The sequence below is a fragment of the Myripristis murdjan genome, chromosome 7 (assembly GCF_902150065.1).
Source record: "Myripristis murdjan chromosome 7, fMyrMur1.1, whole genome shotgun sequence".
NCBI classification, from domain to species: Eukaryota; Metazoa; Chordata; class Actinopteri; order Holocentriformes; family Holocentridae; genus Myripristis; species Myripristis murdjan.
The window spans coordinates 27,198,038-27,218,090 of record NC_043986.1 but is presented as its reverse complement, the minus strand read 5'-3'; the positions used below and the strand labels follow the sequence as shown (position 1 = coordinate 27,218,090).

The 20,053-nt window shown below is 42.3% G+C and overlaps 1 protein-coding gene and 1 long non-coding RNA gene across 2 annotated transcripts; one reads left to right on the top strand and one right to left on the bottom strand.

Annotated features, from left to right (window-relative positions):
* Positions 1 to 266: 266 nt before the first annotated feature.
* On the bottom strand, positions 267 to 5,650 carry LOC115362461 (uncharacterized). The gene is made up of 3 exons (XR_003928491.1): positions 5,584 to 5,650; positions 3,158 to 3,290; positions 267 to 821 (listed from the first exon to the last, which is right to left on the bottom strand). It is a non-coding gene; the product is annotated as an uncharacterized LOC115362461 (long non-coding RNA).
* LOC115362460 (kelch domain-containing protein 8B-like) lies at positions 3,192 to 16,163 on the top strand. The gene is made up of 2 exons (XM_030056392.1): positions 3,192 to 3,268; positions 15,950 to 16,163. The coding sequence occupies exons 1-2, from the start codon at positions 3,199 to 3,201 to the stop codon at positions 16,144 to 16,146; spliced, it is 267 nt and encodes an 88-aa protein (XP_029912252.1). The 5' UTR covers positions 3,192 to 3,198; the 3' UTR covers positions 16,147 to 16,163.
* Positions 16,164 to 20,053: the final 3,890 nt, after the last annotated feature.

Below are 20,053 nucleotides of genomic sequence, written 5' to 3'. Positions count from 1 at the left end.
GCCAAAACTTCATTAACACTAATAGCTGAACGCGTTTGTTCTGAAAGTGTTTATATAGATTGTGTATTTATAATATGTGTATATATAGTATGTAAATATGTATGTATGTGTGTGTGTGTGTGTGTGTGTGTGTGTGTGTGTATACATATATATATATATATAAACAAATAAGAGCAAGAAAATTCTCGACTTAGTGACTTATTCTTTATCCTTTGTCCTCCACTGTTTTAGTGCTGACTAACAAAAAGAAGAAAATGTCATTTACAACCAAATATGAATTTGTCTTTTGCCTTCCAGGGCAGTGATGCGGAACAAATTTAACCACAGCCAAGACGTTATTGCAAACAGGAAAGTGTCAGCAGTATGCATAAGAGAGAGAGCAGAGAACAGGAAATGGTCTCTGCCTCCCTAACAACTTTGGCAGTGTTTTTGCTGAACTCAGAACTTAAGGAAAACGTCCGACCTGTTTAAGCTTGCCTCTGCAATCTTGGCAAAGCTTGTGATTGCCGGTCATTTTCCCCCAGTGCCTGCAGCTGCTGTTGAAGTGGACTTCTAAAAAAAATGACCACTCTGTTAGCCGAGATAGCTGCTCTCTGGTGACAGTTAGCTCAGTGGCCTGGAGATCTGAGTTGTTCATTTGTTCATTCATCCATCCACCCAATTTCATGGCGGTTAGCCCAGTCAAGGTTGCTGTGGTGGCAGGGCAGGCAGAGCAGGTCTGAAGTTCTTTTACCCTGCAGTATCCTCCAGCTCCTGGTCGATTTCCAGGTGTCCCCAGGCCTGCTGGGAGATGTAGATCCTCCAGCATGCCCTGCACCAGCCTTTATCAAGGTTTCATACAGTAAGGAACCATGTTAAATACACCTTCTCATTTCACACAAGGCAGATATAGAAAGCAGAGAAAACAGCTGGTTGGAGATTAGAAACTGACCAATTGGAATAAAAGGAATGGATGTCAATCAATCAGTCAATCCTAATATGGATCCTGTCTCAGGATAAGGAGACATGATGTGACACAGCCTCCCTACGGCTGGTGCAGCTGATTGACATTCTTCACAGCCAATGACCCCGCTAGCACAAGAGCCTCACAGTCGACCAGGAAACACGTCTTGTCTCACATTTGTCTCAGTGATCCGAATGCAAGTGGACAGCTGAGACACATCGGTGTTCACACCTGTCTTTATCATGCGTCACAAAAGTGTCAACAAGCCGACCACTTGTGTGTTCAGATTTCGTTATTGCCTACATCACTTCATTCACTACATCCTTGTCATGGACGAATCAGGACGCATTAGCATTTACACTACAAATTTATATGTGGTCAAATCCATCCCAGACCACTGGGATCACAGTGCGTCTTTGTGCTCGGTTACACTGAAACAAATGTTAAAATCAAGTGTAAACAGATTCAAAAGATGCAATTTCTTTTTCCAGACCCCAATCACAGCCTCACCATAGGTTGGTGCAGCTCAAAAGAGCTTTATTGTGGACTCGTTGGCAAATATTTGGATTTAAGTTAATCTCAATTAGTTTTGCTTTTCCTAATATCAGATTGATTCTCAGTCTCATTTAGGCTGATTTCATTCTGTTTAAGCCTAGGTGGCTATTGACAAAGAGATTTGTGCATTTCCTTTATGTTGTTTGGGTTTAAGTTGGGTTTGTGCCGAGAAATTGCCCAAATAGTCAGGGTAGGCGTGGGGCCTGAATTCCGTGGGCTTGACTGCTTAAGTTGGGCTCACCCTTGGGTCTCCTTTCAGTCAGGCATACCCTGTACACCTCCAAAGGGCACAATAAGAAACATTATTACCTGGTACCTGAACCACCTGAATTGGCTCTTCTCATTTCTTCTCATTGTGGAGGAGCAGTGGCTTGGCTCCAAGGTCCTGACTGCTGAACCTCACCTCACCTCAGCTGATTGTATCTGACACCTCATTCCATTGGTCACTGCCAAAAGTTTGTGACCGTGCTAAATCAAGAGCTTAACTTTGTGTCCCAGCTCTGGAACATCGCCTTAATGCCTACAGAAGCAATGCTGTGGGACTGTAAAAGCAATCCTCTCAGCCTCTTCTACCTTTTATCCAGTGTTTATGTATCTCTGTATGTGTGCACACACTTGTAAGTGCTTGGATGTCAGGACAGAAGAGCATGGCTCTAACCCCGTCACACTTAACACCACTGTCCTTCTTTACTGTAGGTGTCCAGGCTGCTCTGGCTCCCTGGCCCCTCTAAGCCACTTTAGCCACCAGACCACTCGCTGAGGCTCTTTGCACAGGAAACATGGAGGGGTGGAGGGAAGGGGAAGGGGAATGTGGTACCAGCACTGTCCCAAATATAGAAAATATAATCTGCTGCAGTATAACAGGCTTTAAGCCAAACAGAGGGAGAGAGAGAAAGGGATGGATGAGGCAGGGTAAGAGAGCACCTGAGGCAAACTTTGTTGTGTTGTCACATACAGATCTCTCTCTGTCCTGCCATCCCTCTCTTTCATCCCATCTCGGTTCTCCATCTTTCTTCCTGGCTTCCTCTCTCCCTCTCTTGATCTCGTTGAGTTTGAATGACAGTGCCCTCCTGCCCTCACTGTCCGCAGTCACTCTTCATTTGGGAGTGTCGGCTGTTGACTAAACGGTGACAAAGGCAGCGGCAGAGGTGGCACACGAGCAAAGCAAAGGCGATCGAGGGCTGGATGAACCGTGAAAAATGAGTGCAAAGAAGACAGAGTTGCGGGGGATGGAGACTGTTTGACATATGCAGTGTTGCTGGTTCACTTGAATGAACGGGGGAAAACAGGCAGTTTCTGTGTACTGCAATGAATGATTTGGCACAGGTGTCTCCTTGACAGTATGACAATGACAATATGTTTTAGTTTCTAATGCTGAATTCACTTCCTGGCAGCATGTGATGGATGAGAAAACAGATGCTTGCTGTTTTTAATATTAAAACTCAGATCTTCTGCCAGTGCCAGTGTAAATACTGTTTAACAGATCATATTTTGTTGTCAAACCTCTTTTTTTTCCATCTTGGTATATGAGAAGAGTCATTTTGCTGTTCTGGGTGACTGCTTTCACAAGGTGCTGACCAATTTACCTGTCTTTTCAGACTGAGTGTGCAAGCAGCATTAGTGTCAAAAGGTCACCTTTTCTCCCTCCTCTCCTCTCACCTTTTGCAGGTATTTGGATCAAACCCACTCGAGCATCCAGGATGAGGGAGAAGAGGGCTGACTTTGTGGCAGGATGCCTGGGAGGAAGAGTCATCGCTGCCGGCGGTCTAGGTCAGCATTTCCCTTTTCTCTTCTGAACAGATTTCAACCAGTTCACATATGGGACATTTGAATGACGACGAAAAGGGCATTTTAATTGAGCATTAAAGTAGATACAGGGTCTGTCTATTTATCTGCCTATCTAATGCTAGGGCTTGGGAAATTAATCACATTTTATTTCCAATTACAATTTTGGCTCCCAAACATTATGAAAACAAAATAATCAAAATAAAATTATTATTGTGCCACATTCCATTTTTTTCCAATGATGCTCTCATTTTGTCTTGTCCAAACTCGCTCTGAGACAGGCTGCATCTTGTCTAGTTCAGCTCAAGCCAAGATGACAGGAAGAGAGCCTTTGTTGAGACGTTGTTCTCAAGAGGAACAGCAACAAATACTGGGCAAGATTTGCAGTGATGGGCAGCACATTTTCAGTAGCTTTGCTGATTTTAAAACAATGTAGCTTTCCCTAGCTACTTGTAGCTACTTTTTCCACCAAGTTGCGGCATAGCGTGACCAAACACAACATGTGTCAGAGCCTTGAAGACAATGGGATCTGACAGGGCAAAACTCCCGACTCAGCAGCTCATGGAACTTTTTTTTTTTTTTGCAGTAAAATTTTAAGACTGCCTTTTGATATTGTCTGCATCCTTCCTGGTTGTTGCTTTCCAACTGTGCTTAAGCTCAGTAGAAGACAAAGTTACAGTTTTCTTCATGCATACACAAGATGACAGATAACTCCTTTGTTCCATTTCTTGCCTTGAACAAACTGACTTCACACTTCTTGCTGTTACCCATTAACTGCTCAGCCTTTACACTGCTCACCTTTGCTGTAGACACAGACTTCATCTGTCCCAGACTTACACACACACACCTTCCAAGATGGCACGTGTAGCTAAAAGTGACAGTTTACTCCTTTTTACAGAACTTCTGTGTTGCTGCCCATTGTGATAGTGATGACTTTATAAATGAGTGCTAGTTTCTAAAGCATTTGTTTGATATTGGTAAAGGTATTTGACAAACCCACCCAACTTCCCTACAAGGGAAATAAAACACACTGCACTATATTAGTTACATATTAGTACACTAAAAGTGATTGATGACCAAGCGATAACAAAACAAAAAACACAGAAAAGTAAATCTCCTCTTCTGCAACGGCAGTTTTATTCATCTGTTGTTATTAACATGCACAGGGGTGATTTGACTTGTCTTAATTCAGTCTAAGAAAAACTTCATAATGCTTTTAATTTGCATTCTGCAATTCTGGATGGATAGTTAGAATATAAATGAGACCAATATCTCTGTGTTACTGCAAGAGTAATTCTTAAAACCTAGACATCTTATGCATCATCTGATCATATAATGCTGCTCAGCTTAAAATAACTCATCGGAACGCAGAATCTACTGCTAACGCTTCAGCAAACAAAACACCACAGCACTGATTTATCACGAGCGCAAGCACACAAGCATGAACGTGTGCATGGACACTGCACACACTCACACGCACGCTCGCAACCACTGGTACTCTATTGCAAGCAATCTTGTTGATTTAGCCAAATTAAATTCCCATTACCTTTTCCATTTTCTCCTTGACTGAGCTGCATTTGTTAAGGTGAACATACTGTGAAGAGCCTACTTAATCAGAGGTCAGCTTTTTTGCTTGTTACCATGCCTTGTTAAGCAGATATCAACAGTTTGTGTATTGGTGTGCATCAGCAAGATTAGACACAGACACAGACACACACACTCACACATGAAACTGCTTTGTAAGCCCCTAAGTTACGACATGTAATTGGCAGATTCACTAGCTGTTTGACCACAAGAAATTCTCTCTCTTGCTGCATTGTACATACACAAAGGATAAATTACCACTGAATCTCAATTTAAAAGGGGCTGTGTGTTGCACTGGAACGTTGTTTTATCATCGGTTCATGTGTACATTGCATTTAACCTTGTGTGCCACTGGGTCAGAAGATGTAGGAATTCTCCTGCATTGTTTTTTGAGTTTTAGCAGAAAACAGGCGAACGCTGCTGTTGCTCTCTGAAGCTAAAGGTTACAGAGTGCATGGCAATGGCAGATGATGGAATAAACAAAAGATAAACCAGTAAAAAATAAAAACAAAACAAAACAACAAACGCTTCCAAGATACTCCATATTCCTCTTTGGTAAGGAGAACAACAAAAGAATTACTGAAGAATCACAGGTTGTTGTTGCAAAATGAACTAAAGGGGCTTGTAGGGAAATGTAGTCTTAATTTTTTAGAAACACCAACAATACCACTGTGACTGCCTGGCAGATAGTTGCACACAGATTTTTTCTTTCTTACCTGCAGCTGTTCAGTATTTTGGTGGCTCGCTGTGCATTTGGCTGTGTCAAAGTAGGAGGACAGGCACTCTAGGATGGCATATCAGTTCTGATCAAGCAGTGCAGAGCAAGTTTGGTGTCATGAATTTGGATTAAAGACCAGCTGTTTTCGTGTCTTTGCCAGGTGATGCAGTATCTGCGTGATTGGATGATAAACAAAACCTCACTGACATTTTTCGTAATTGATTTGTTGGGGAATTTGGCTTTCACATAAACACCACTCAAGCAGTAAAAACAATAAAATACAACATTTTTCATTCATTTCACACGTGGCAGTGGTTAAATGACAGTCATCCATGATAGATCTATCAGTGTCACCATGGTGTGTGGAGTGAGGATTGTGGCTGTGTCTGTTTCATGTGTGTTTCTGTCATGGTTTTGTGTTTCTTGTGTTTTGTTTGATTCTGTTTCATGTGTGTTTCTTTTGCCTGGTTCTTTTAGTGATTTCACCTGTGCCTTGTTTGCTCCTCCCAGTGCCACACCTGTCCTGAGTCTGTCAATTATCCCTGATTGTTTTGATCCCTCCCAGTGTTTAACCTCAGCCTATCCTCTGTGTTCTCCTGTCTTGTGCTCCAGCCCCTTCCCCAGGTGTGTCTTGTTTGATCATTAGTTCTTGTGTATTTAAGTCCTGTCTTGAGTTCTGTTCCTGTTTGGTTCATTGTTTTGTGTTGTGCTGTGCTTCATTGTGTTCTGTTACGTTCTGCTTCCTGAGTTTCTTGGGTTCCCTGTTAATTAAATTTTATTTGCCACTGAGCATTTTTGCCTGCCTGCTCCTGCTTTTGAGTCCTTCACCTTCCATCTCCCGTGACAGCACTGGCTGGTGACACCTCACTCCTTCAGCCAAACCATCCCTGACTTGTGTTTGACTCTTGATCTGACGTCACTGAAACATTTCACGCTGGGTAACAGCTCTCCTAGTGCCAGAGTAATGAAATGTGTTTTCTCCTCCCAAGCTAATTGAATTGAAGGTGCTGCATGTTCTGCACCTCCCGCCCAAGGACACCAGCTTCCTCTTGAGAAAGCTTCGGTGTCTGGGCTCCATTATGAAATTGCTAGAGCACCCGTGATGCGGAGTGCCTTGTTTTTTTTTTAAAGGGAAGAAAAACACGATTTGATTGGTCATGCTTGAAGCCGCGCTCACCACAGCTGCTAATTATGTAGTTCTTCTAATGTCATCCTATTTCCAGCTGTGCCACACGTGCGCCGTGTGCTCCTGGCCATGAAATTACCAAAAAACGGCTCCCACCTGCTGTGCACCTTTTTACATGTTGCGCCGTGCGCCATTGATTTATGAGCACAGTGCCCAGAGGCTACCAATTGTCTCGACCCCAGTTTCTTTTTTTAATGGTAATTATAGCACTGTATCATTATTCAACTGACAAAGACATGGTGATGTTTGAAAATGTGACACCTCTGCTGCTCAGTTTATTTAAAAAAAAAAAAAGTAACAAAACTTTAACTGATAATTTCATAATAATATAGGATGCTGGTTGATTTGCACAGCCGTCATCTGATTTTTTTTTTTTTTTTTTTTTTTTTTTATAACATATTCCAGTGTAATTCAGTGAAGTGGCTTCCTCACCCATGTCCTCCTCAGTCAGCTCGGAGAGACGGTGAACAGTGTGGCCTGACATCTGTTAAGTGTGTGTGTGTGTGTGTGTGTGTGTGTGTGTGTGTGTGTGTGTGTGAGGGATGGAAAGAAAGAATGAGGGGAGTGAAAGAAGGAAGAAATGTCAATCTTAGCCTGCTGAGAGAGAGGGAGAGAGGGCTGTGTGAGTGTGTTTGTTCATGCTTGCTTGTGCATGTGTGCCCGTGTGTATTTGGTAACATGAAAACGAGACACCGGGCAAGAAGAAAAGAGGTAGATACGTTATATTTCTCTCTGTGTGACTGTCAGCTGTGGGTTTGGCTCGGCATCTAATCCAGTGAGATATTTTGGGCTTATGAGTCATCTAGCTGCTCTATGGCACGTTTCCATTCCTTTTAACTTGGGAAATAAAAGGAGGTTCTGCTCCCATTCCTCTAGATATTGAGGACAGTGAACTGGACAGCACAAATAACATCTGTTCTGAGGAAGTTGACTGATGGAAATTTTCATTGTTTGTATTTTTTTTTTTTTTTTTTTTTTTTTCATTATCCTCTCCTAGGTGGCAGTCAAGAGGGGATAATGCATTTGGTCTGTCTGTGTGTATCTCTGTGTGTATCTGTGCACACCTAATCTCATATACTAATGGGCTTATCAGCCTTATATTTTTTGTGCACAGTTATGATGTATGATCAAGGACCTCTAGTGGTGGCAGCCATTCAAAACCTCTGAAACCCTGTTTTATACTGCAATTCAATACTAACTCCTCAGCTGATTTTTTGCCCAAGTCCAAACACTGGAGAAGGGAAGATACACCGGGAGGAAATCTCCACTCTTTCAGTTAAAGAAATGTTATGGAAATAAATAATATTCTTCCCTGTTTTGGAACCCTTATTGCACAACAGTGCCTTGAGGCAACAAAATCATCATTATAATCAAAAGTAAATCATTATCAGAGATCCCAAACAAGAAAAAAAGACATGACAAAATAATTTTTCCATGATAAACCACAATGTGTGCAGTAGAGGGATTAATTAGCCACTGCTCCTCCAAAGCTATGCCTAACACCAGACCAGTGAGCATTACCTGATATGAGGCGAGGCAGCGCTGTTTGGCCGACTGACGGACTGATTAACAGGAACATGTCTTGTGCCATGGAAAAAAAAACTCCTTTTAAAAATTGTTTTCTAGTTTTATCTTACTGTTTTCATAATGAGAAAACTACTAAGGGATTCAAGCAATTGCCGAATTCACAAAATTTCAAACTGCAGTGCTCAGAACTGGAAGTGAAAAGTAAAACACCCATTTAAACATGACTTCCTAACAGAAGAGAGCATTGTTATATACTGTCTAATTTTTGCAACAAAGACGGCGAGTCTGACTTCCCATTAAATTTTTTGTATTAACTGAGCTTTGTAAAATAAAGTGCACCAACAGTCAGATGACTTTTCTCTGCTTAATGACTGTCCACTGCTGAGTGCACGGCATTGGCCAACTCATGTTTGAACAGTTTGTGGTGGAGTGCTTAGAGAGCCTAAAAAAACTGGAGGCAATTTAAAATATAGTGAAATACAACCAGCACAGCCAAAACATTCTTGTGTATGTTATGGTAAAGTGTAACAGTCAAATTAGTGTGTGTACATGCATTCAAGCATCATTTTGCACATGCATGTTTGATTTCCATGCATATTCTCATGCACATATGCACTTGCACAGGCGCATCTGTGAGACTGACACTGACATGACAGCCAGTGTCACCTCCACCCAGCTTCTCTCTGTCTGTCCATCTCATTGCCTCAGTCTATTTTTGGCCCAGCATATCCTGAAGATACAAGATATTCCCCACTCACATCTCTCTCTCAGTCTCTCTCTCTCTCCTTTTCTCTGTCATCCTTTTCTCTTTATGGCTACACGACAAATTGATATCTCCATGTAAATTAAAATTAGATGGAACTCGTCTGAGTAAACTGTCTTGAGACGCTGGGAAGTATGCAATTATGTGCTCAGCCCCCATCAATTCATTATCAGATATGTACGCACACACACTTGCGCACATGCAAATACACATCACGCTGCACTCACTCTCTAACACGCACACTCACACACAGACACACTCATGCACGCAGATCCTCACCCAGAGCTCTTTAATCCTAAAATTCATCTGAAGCTACGAACGTCCAGTGAGTTGGAGCCATTTTTTTTTTTTTTTTTTTTTATCATGACAAATAATTAGCATTCTGTTGTCTATATTGGTGTAAACTCAACTTTTTAATTTCAAGTTCTTAGAATTAAAAACGATGCCTACTAACGGCATAGCTTTCTCCTGTCAGTTCCCCATTTTAGCCTATTAAATTATAATGCCTGGAAAGAACTGCAACTTGCAGTGCTGGATAAAATTTTCAAACATTTATTTTTTTCACAGTCCACCTCTGTAGCACCACGGATTACACTGCTGGTCTAATCGGGTTTATTCGTGGCTCGCATTTGACCTTTGACCTGAGGCGCTGTGCAGCCAGCTTGCTGTCAAAAAACAGAAGAGACAGAGGTCAGCGGGAGGTGAACTGGAGAGAGAAAGAGTCAGAACACCTGATCACTGGAGGAAAGGCAGCGGTGAGAAGAGAGCTTTAAATGTAAAGGAAACACTGCAGGATGCCCGTGTAAAATGGCAAAATCTCGACGCATCCAGTGTATGAAATGAAGGATCCAGGCCTTTTTTGTATCTTTATCCCATATCATTTGTGTTTAAGGGAATACGCCAAGCTTCATCTCTAAAATAAAGTCATTTTCATCATTTGGAGCCATGGAGATTCATGCTTTTATTTCAGCTTCCTTTGCTGCTATCTCCTCCCTTAAGACAGCATGCCTTGAATCACAAGGAGGGGTCTGCTAATTGTTCCACAGTACAAAGGCAATAGCAGCGTCTCAGTTAGCACAGGCGCTCTGACTGCCATGAGTAACTTCACTGAGGAAATCACATCTGCTGCCCCAGTGTCTTCTTTCAGAGATACATTTTTTTACTTTTACTTATCAGTTCACTTGTAGGCTGTGCTTTTAGATGTATGCTCTGATGAACGTCTCAGACTGAAAGCTCAGTAAAGTGAAATTTGCACTGAGTAAGTGTACGGATATCCTTGTTTCTGCTAGGCTATGCTTTTATTAACATCTATTTCATTTTGTTCTTCTCCCCTCCTTAACATCGTACCTGTGGTGATTTTATTTTCCACTTTGAAGCTCTCTTTTTTGTTATTATGATGATTATTAGTAGTAGCAGTAGTAATAGTAGTAGAAGTAGTGGTAGCACTGGGAGACTGGCCCGTTGGCTGACTTACCTTTTAAGTGATGAAAACACCCCAAACTATTCATGTAGGCCCAGTGGATCTTTGGCTCTGACTTTACATACCAACCCTTTAGCATAAACTCCTAATTGCTGAAGGCAGGCTTGTATTACTCAAGTCCAGGACTCTGACTCGTGACTTGAGCACTGATGACTCAGACTTGTGCATTAATTGTCTTTGGGCTTTTTTCCTGTTTTTCTCTCTTATGCTTCTTTGTCATACAGAGGAGTAAAGACTCACTTTACTTTCTAAATGAGATTTTGGAAATGATGTTCATGCTTCTCACAGTTTTGTATTGTATGCTGCATTACAAGTATAAGTGTGTTCGTCCCGCCTGCACACAGTTGTTAGAGGTGATTTAACACACTACTGAGCACAGTGTTCGTGGCTATGAATATATTTTGAAGCACATCCAATTAATAAAGTAATGGGGACTGTACTCAGAGGTAACTCAGACTCAATATTAGTGCTCTGACTCAGACTCGACTTGAGCACTGAGGACCCATGACTTGATTTGGACTCAAGGTCTAGTGACTTGACGGCAACACTGGTTGAAAGTACTGATGCTCTCTCCCTTATACGGAAAACCAGAGATTGATTTGGAACAAGATGGCCCACCTCTGAGTTTTTTCTCATATTTGTGTCTCATGGGTACAAAACTGCTGCCCACCCACCATAGGAGACAAACGTCAGGCCTTGAGTGCATTGACTCCAATGGAAGCAGACTTACGAGTACAGATTATAAGTGAGTCTTATGATCCAGAGTCACGAAAGGAAATGTTGGACCCAGGCAGATTAAAATATTTGAATATGGAAGAATTCAGATCTGTGGTCTTGTTCAAAGTTCACATTTGTGGACATCCACAGAAGTGCACTTTGCGCATTCCCGACACTAACTCAACAATATTTTTCTGATGAACAAATCAAATGTGAGTTTGTTCGAGACCTGTTGGATTTCAACTGACTGCAGTTTGTTGGGGCTCCTTGCTGCAGAGAGACTGCTTGGCAGAAAAAGCCAGCCATGCCCACTTTGGAGATAAGGGAGTGCATTCCATTTTCATGTCGTTAACAAGGTACAAGGTAAACCATCTTACTTTATTGGATTATCTTAGCAGCTGAAGTCCAGGCACGTTCTCTGGGGACTGTCATAAAGGCTCCATGGGAAATGTAGGAAGGCTGTAATTGAGAGATCAGAGAAGCACATTTAGCGATGATTTTTCTGCAAAGTTGTGTCTACTGGCGCTCATACATCAGCCATTCCACGCACGAAGCTCTCAGTAGGGGAGCAGCTACAGTCCTCATGCAGGAGCAGATTCCCACAGAAGAAAGTGTTGCTCAACATCTCTGGGATTCTGACTGCAATGTATTTTCCTCCTAATTAAAGTAGACCAATATGAGGGAGGTTGAGGAAAAGTTTGTGCACCAACACCTAAGCACAGAACTAACTCTGTGAATGCACTGAACATCACAGATAGAATGAGATCTGTCAGGTACACATGGATTATTTTGGTGTCTATGCTCTTATCACTGAAACTGACCAAACCTGGGTGTATTCCTTTAATGCACTGCGTTTGAGAGAGTGTGCAGGTTGTGTGTGTATTTGTGTGTGTGTGTGTGTGTCAACAGTAACTGAAGGTGTCTTCTTTTATATCTCATTTTTTACTGCACCTCACCAAAAAGATTTCCCTGTAGCCTTCCTTGCTACCTTGCTACTTGTTTATACTTTATTTTTTCCTGTGTTCATATAAAATTATGACCAGAGGAGCTATAAAAATCTGGAGTAGAGTTAAGAAGAGGACGAGGGCCGGGAGAAAGCAAGACCAAAAAGAGTGAGTGATAAAGTGGAAGAAATGAAGAGAAGGGGAGAGTTGAAAGAGGTCAGCGACTAAGAAAAGATGAGGATTCAGGAAAAGAGGGCACTTGAGGGAGGAAAAATCAATTGAGGAACAAAGAGGAGAGGAGGGTTTGTAAGAGGAGGAGGGGGGAACAGACGAATGGAGGGGGGGAGAGGCAGAAAAGGAGGGAAAGAGGAGATGGATGGGAGGACAGGAACAGAGGAGTAGAGGTCAAAAGGAGAGAGCAGAGGAGGAGCTGGCGAATTAACATGGCGTCTGCGGGCTGAGAATCAAAGCAGCGACAGGAAGCCTTTGAGCACCAGGAGGCGTAGAAGTGTCTGCTGTCACTGTGTGTGTGCATGTGTTTGTGTGTGTGTGTGTGTGTGTGTGTGTATGCATGTGGGTGGGCGGGCTGCGTGTGTCTTCATGAAGATTACAAAGGAGCCGAGGTCTGAGCAGGCCCTGATTGCTTTGAAAAGGCCGACTCGGCACTGTCACTTTGTTCTTCCAATGAAACGGTGATAACATTTGTCTCCGTATCCTCCCCTCCTTAGACAGACAGACACAAATGCAGACACATACACACACACACACACACACACACACACACACTAGTCCATATCATTTGGGGACCCGCTGTGATGTGGGTCTCCATGGAAACGGCAACAACTTAACGCTGGCTGATGTATAATGACAGTGAGCATGGCACCTGAGGCGGGAGAGAGAGAGACATGGAGGGAATGGGGGGGAAAGGAGAAAGGAGAGGTAACACTGCACAGCTTAGAGAGGGAGGCGACTCCTCGGTGGGATTTGACATCTGCGCACGTGGGTAGCTGGATGGCAGATACATTAAATTGACAATATGATATTAATTCAGCACTCCGGTTCTCTAGGCTTGCGTTAATGCACTTTGTGCTGCCAATATCTTGCTGGAACACACTTGAAAATGCCACATTTTATATCAGAAATGTTTGTTCTCACCCAATTTATAACTTTTGACATGTATTTGACATGTCTAAGCACACAATGTGAGGGAGCTCCTTCATAGGAAGCAATGCATTTTATGTGTCCAGCAGCAGCAACAGTGGTTAGTTTATAATAACTTGTAGAAGAGCTGGGTAGTTAACATGAGTAGTGACAGCCACCATGGCTAAAAAGAAAACCCAAGGAGAAAAACGTGTCACTTCTGCCCACGCAGAGATCACCTGATTGACAGGTGATCTCTGGAAAGTGTGGTGCTGATTTTTTTTTTTTTTTTTTTTTTAATAATCCTGCAGCTGTAATGCAGATGGACAGATATAAATTATCCAGTATGAAGGATTTCTGCAGTGCATATTGCTTCAGGTCTCCTGACTAGTGCACGAAATAGGCCTTTTTTCACATAAGCAAATTGATTGTATGCTTTCACAAGCATTTTATTATGCAAATGTATGTAAACTTGCAAACTGAATGCAGATATGACCTACATCCTCACTTCATGTACCATACAGAATATCATTACTTCACCACAGCTTTTATTCTCCGACAAAGAAGTCACTTATCATCCCTTTCACTATATGCTCACACAAGCTTCCCTAAAGTCTTTTAGTTAGGGAGAGACTCGCTGTTGTGTTGACACTCTATCTTAATGTGTTTGTGACAGCGAGGAGAGATTGACTCACTGGGTTTCTTAATCACATTGCTTCAGGAGGTGTTACCTTGGATTCAGCGTGTGTATGTGTGTATCTCCGCGCTGTCACGAGCTCTTTTCACTCTCAGAGCTCCATCTTACATATGTGTGCGTCAGCACCTACCCCGGAGGTGATGTGCGTGTGTTTGTGTGTGTGATTGAGTGTGATATGTTGTTTTTTTTCCGTGCATGAGTCACTGATGGGAGCGGCGGTGAGTGCTCATTAATGATCTGGCAGCGGCAGATTGCAGTTTGGTGGATGTGTGTATGTACGCACTGCTTTCTGCCGGCTACCTGGCAGCGGCTGGCTGTGTGACTCACGGACTTCACATCTGGCAAAAGAAGCTCATTTTCCCTCTCCTTTGTATGACCAGAAAATGGCTCAATAAACCCCCTGCTGTTTGACGCAGTGTGTCAGGACCACACAAGATGACTGTCAGGTTTCTTTGGCATTTAAGTTTAGCTCTAAGTTAACTCTGAGTAACTAAGACACTTATTGTATGTCCAGTGTAGTAACAATAAAACAGACTGTATTATTGCTACTGCTAGTAGGACTATCACTACTACTTGTTCAAGAAATACCACTACTATTACTAGGGCTTCTATTGCTATACTAGTAGTATTACTACTGCCATTAGTACTTTTGCCACTATTAATGTGGCAAAAGTACTGTTAGTACAAGTACTGTTAATACTGTTGTCATTATTACTCATACTACCACTGCTATTGTTAATTACTACTACTAGCAGTATTATTACAACTACTGCCATTACTAGTACCTCTCCAACTAGTAGTATTACCACTACTATTAATGCTGCCACTCTTGTTACTACTACTACTGCTACTACTGCTGTTAACTTTACTACTACCAGTGGTAGTATACTACTTTTGTCATTGCTTCATTCACCACCACTATTATTATTACCGATACTGTTAATACTGCTACTCTATTCCTACAACTACTACTGCTACAACTACTACTCCTATTACTATTACTACTACTACAGTGATGATACTAATACTACTACTATTAATAATAATAGTGCTATTGTTACTATTGTTGTTATTCCAAATACTACTGTTAATACAATTACTTTTTCTTTTACAATTATTACTATATACTGTCACTACTGCAATGATAGAGAGTGTGTGAGAGAGAAAGAGAGAGAGAGAGAGAGAGAGAGAGAGAGAGAGATGATTTGATTTTTAAAAGCCTTTTTCTTCCTGCTGCTGTAGATGGACAGTTTGACCTCTCCTACTATCAGATTTAGTCGTTGCCACTTAGTGGCGTCAGCTTACCTCTCACCAAACTGACTACAAAACAAACTCCAGTGCATTAACAAGGTTAGAGTTACTTCTCCACAAAATGAACATTCACTTGAATCTGTTGGGATTGACCACAAAACTACAACGTTTTAGAGAAATGGAACCATGTAGGACCCTGCACTGTAAATCACCCTGTTCCTTTTCTCCAGAGGTGGTTTATATAAAAACCCTTCATACTGGTTTCACACCACTGCCCACATTTAGTTCTTGTTCTTCTATAAGATGCTGAGAGAATCCATCCAGATTCAGAACAAAGTCCAGCTCAGGAAATCGATCATTTTCTTCAGGAGTGTCCACTCCACCACTGAACTCCTGCAGCATCTTAACCTCCTCCTCTGTCAGTCTCTCAGACCGTTCTTGGTCTCTTTTCAGAGAGAGAGAGAGAGAGAGAGAGAGAAAGAGAGAGAGCGTCGGGTTTTCCATTTATGTATGTGCTTCCCACTGTTTGGTGGAATTGAATTTCCTCTCTCTTGACACGTTTGAAAAAAACCCCCCAAAAAACGAAAAGTACTGGTGACCTAAAATGTGTTGTTTTATTTATTTTTTGCCCTTCATTTTCATATCTCTCTATTTTGCAGGTAATGAACCATCTCCCTTGGGCTCGGTGGAGAGTTACAACCCAGTGAAGCGGCGTTGGGAGTACGTGGCACCAATGCCCACCGCCCGCTGCTCCTCTGCACCCCTGCAGACTCCCAGCATGCTCTTTCTCATTGGCGGAGTCGCGCAGGGACCCAGTAATGCTGTGGAAGCCCTTTGCTTGCAGGAGACTGTGTGACACATGCACAGACACACGCAAACACACACCCACACGCTCACATATACATTAATTGGACACAAAAAAATGATGATGGATGACATAATTAACATGCAGATACTTTTCTACCTTGGTGTGCAAATGATGGACTCCTGTTATCCACAGAGATATAAATGAGACTTTTCCACATTCAAAAAGCATTTTCAAACTGGAGCTGCAGAGTCGTGTTCCGACGGTTAGATGAACAGACAAATATGGACCATTAAACAGACCTCTGTTACTGGTAAGCGCAAAAAAAAAACAAAACAAAAAAAAACAGACAGCTTTTCTACTCTGGGGACGTCAGAAGAAGATGACAAAACAACACAAAAAAAGCAAAAAAAAAAAACAAAAAACAAAAAACAGACACATTCACCCAACGTGTCTGAAGAAACAACACGCCTTTGAACTGTTGAGCATTTTTCCGATTAAAAGCAGGGTACTTTTCTGGATACTAAAAGGAACATAGGGCCATATCTGTTTCTCCTCGCGGCAGCAGCGTGGCTCTCCCCTGTTGCTGCGGCAGGAAGTTTGGACACTTTTCTATGACCTTAGAAACAACACTTTGAGTTCTAGACAGTGACGTTCTGGGGTATGTGAAAGTGTGTGTGTGTGTGTGTGTGTGTGTGTTATTGTTCTTTTTGTTTTTTTGTTTTTTTTCTTCTTGCTTTCACAGTGTTGTATGTGTGAAAGTTAGCACTGCTAGTAACCGCTACCACAGCATCAACAGCAGCAGCGGCCCTTATGCGTTCACTCTGCAAGCGGCTCAAGGAGCTGCTAGTTGGAGGTCTGTCTGTTGTCTAAGAGAAACGCGATGTCAACCGCTCTCACCGTTCTGAAAAGTTCGCTGTGGCTGAATGTAGTGGCACCATTAATCATCAGCCAATCATAGGCTTGCATAGCTACTGCTGCAGCAGCATTGACACTACAGCAATCAATCACCAAGCTCAAATGATCCTCAGACTGTAGCATGGGGCCGTAGTCGCTTGCAGAGTGAACGCAGAGTTACTCACACCTGCTGCACTGAAGCATCCAGACTGCTAGATAATCATTCAAAAAAATCATTTTTCTGCTACACTCTATTCCCTCAGAGTTTTATGATTGAGAGTAGTAAATTGTATTTTTTTTTTTTTTTTTTTTCTTTACCCCTCAGTCCTGTGTCAGCCAGACAATGGATAAAACATAAACTGTATCTTGAACTGATGATATCATGGCAAGATTTTGCAGGGATTCACAAAACAGGGCAAAATCCAATACATGCATCACAGTTGGACCATTTTGGGGCCTCTGAAGGCCTGTATCCAAACAGTATTTTTGAATTATACTGCCCATTGCCATTAGAGATGGAAATTCCTCTTTTTTTCATTCCAAAAAATCCCCCAAATCACAACTTTTTTTTTTTTTATCAGTGTGGAAATGCCACTTAGTATGTCAGTCTCCTTCTAGAGTGATAGTGTACAGTTTCTGGCATTTCCAGAAAAGAATCTGCTCATTCCCAGCAATAGTGTCAGCACAAAATTTAAAGGCTGTCTAGCAGGAGTTGTTTAGGTTGTATGGAGTGAAGTGCTGTGGACTGGAGCTATAGGCAGCAAACATACTTGAGGAAGTTTTAGGACATCGTTTTATGACAAAGTAAGAGACCTGTTGAAGGTGGATGTGAGGAAGGAAGCAGAGGAGTCACCCAGCACAGTTTGTTACAGCACCAGTCAGGTCTGGCTCAGCTGGTTTGCTCCCAGTGCAGCACGGCCTTACTGCCTACTGCCAAATATGAAACTATTTATTGAGACAATGAGATGTAAAACTTCTAAAAAAGACCCTCCCCCCCACCCCCCCATGCCCAATGCATTTAATAGAATTAGCCCTACTAAAATAAAATGGTTATTTTTAATAAACCATGGATTGTTGATAGTGATTGAAGGTTATTAAAATGAGCATTTGGACTGGAGAATCAGAGAAGGGAAGAATGAGCAGAAGTAAGGCCATGATCAAAAAGGATGTTTTTTTTTTTTTCTCTCCTGCTGAAACACAAAGCAAAGCTGTGAGTGTTGATAGTAACAGAGAGAAAGAGCTCAAATAGGGCGGAGTGTTACATCATTCTTGTTGCTATGTAACACGCATTGCAAAATTTCTGGTGCATAGAAAGCTATTTAATTACCATTCTACCATTGTAGAAAATAATGTTGAAAAATAATAATAATAAAAAAAATGGATAAGACAAAGGTTGGCGATTGCTTCGCTTGCTTTTGAAGAAGAGGATGAGGGATGGATTCGGCAGTGAAGAATATGGGTATCTGTGAAGGCAGGACGGAGCACATCTAATCCAAAACTTACATGCAGATAGCACCCACTGAAAAAGGCTATTTCCATACTGATACAATGTGTGATGCAGCTTAATGTTTAGATGTAAGCACCCAGTGCAGTGGCGCAGGCAAAGCCATTCAAAACGCGAGCTGTGCAGTTTGGAGAAGACATACGCTTGCCATGACTGAGCCACTGAAAATACCTGGACAAAAGGTGCACATGTGCTTAACAATGTGTCCTGTATGATCATGTATCCACTGAACTGATCCATGAAACTGGTACTTTGACCCCTCTGGCCATCTGAGGCTTGACTCTAATGGAAACTCCATCTCTATTTAATGAGGCACGGATACTATATATTCATACAGCGTTTCTAATTTTCCTTTTTATCCCAGCGCATACTACTGTCATGCATGTGGGACGAGAGAGAGAAGAAAGAGAGACAGATACTATATATTATGTAACAAGAGAGAGATAAAGACACATAGCACCCAATTCAATGAAAAAAAAAAGAGAGAGAGAAAGCGAGAAAGCTGTCTGGTCCCAGAATGAGCATCCTCTCTTAACACACACACACACATACACACTTCACTCTTACTCGCCTGCATCACCTCATACATTTTTCTGGTCTGCCCCTGGCACACCTCGCTGATGGAGTCAGAGGTCTATTGCTGCGAGAGTGCAGTGCAGCTTTTGTGAATTTAAAGATAAGATGCCAGCTGACAGTTGGGTATTTCTCTTGGTTTGCCACGTCCACGCCAAGCACTCGCCACACATGCATGCATGGGCACGTGCACTCACACACTCCCACTTGCATGCACACCCAGGCTTAGACCTGCACGCTGCAGTGCATGCATTCAAGCATGCATGCATGCACACACACAAACTCACTCATTTCCATCTTGCAACAACCACAAAGGTCTGCAGAGCATACAGACATAAATTTGTAAATAGACAGCTCTGTCGGTCGGGGACACTCGTATTCTGTACTCCATCCATCACTGCTTGTTTGAATCAACTGCAGTGTGTGTGTGTGTGTGTGTGTGTGTGTGTGTGTGTGTGTGTGCATTGCGTAGGTGCATGCAAGTCTCCTTATGTGTGTGCATTTTTGCTTTTGTGTGTGCCTGTACTTGTATGTGCGCATTCATAAGTACATGCATTTGTGTGATTGTGATTGTGACTTTGTAGGAGTATGTGCGGGGGACTTTTAGTATGATTGGGTGTAAATGCATCTGTGTGTGTGTGTGTGTGTGAGTGTGTGTGTTTTACACCACGGCTCTTTCTCCATCTTCTTTTCTTTGCACTGTCTGCAGGGTCTCCTCTGTGGGAGCTTTCTGTTTCTCCGACACTGCATTACAGTTTATATGCCACACTCCAGCCCTCAAGGCATTCTGGGACTTTGCCAGAGCTCTCTCTCTCTATCTCTCTCTCTCTCTCTCACACACACACACACACACACACTCTGTGATCTCTGGTTTCCTTTTATTTTTTTAACTGTCGGCTTTATAACACTATATATTTCTTTGGACCCTGACATGACATATATGTCAACAGTCCTGACAACAACAGCTTACTCAAATCCCTCTGC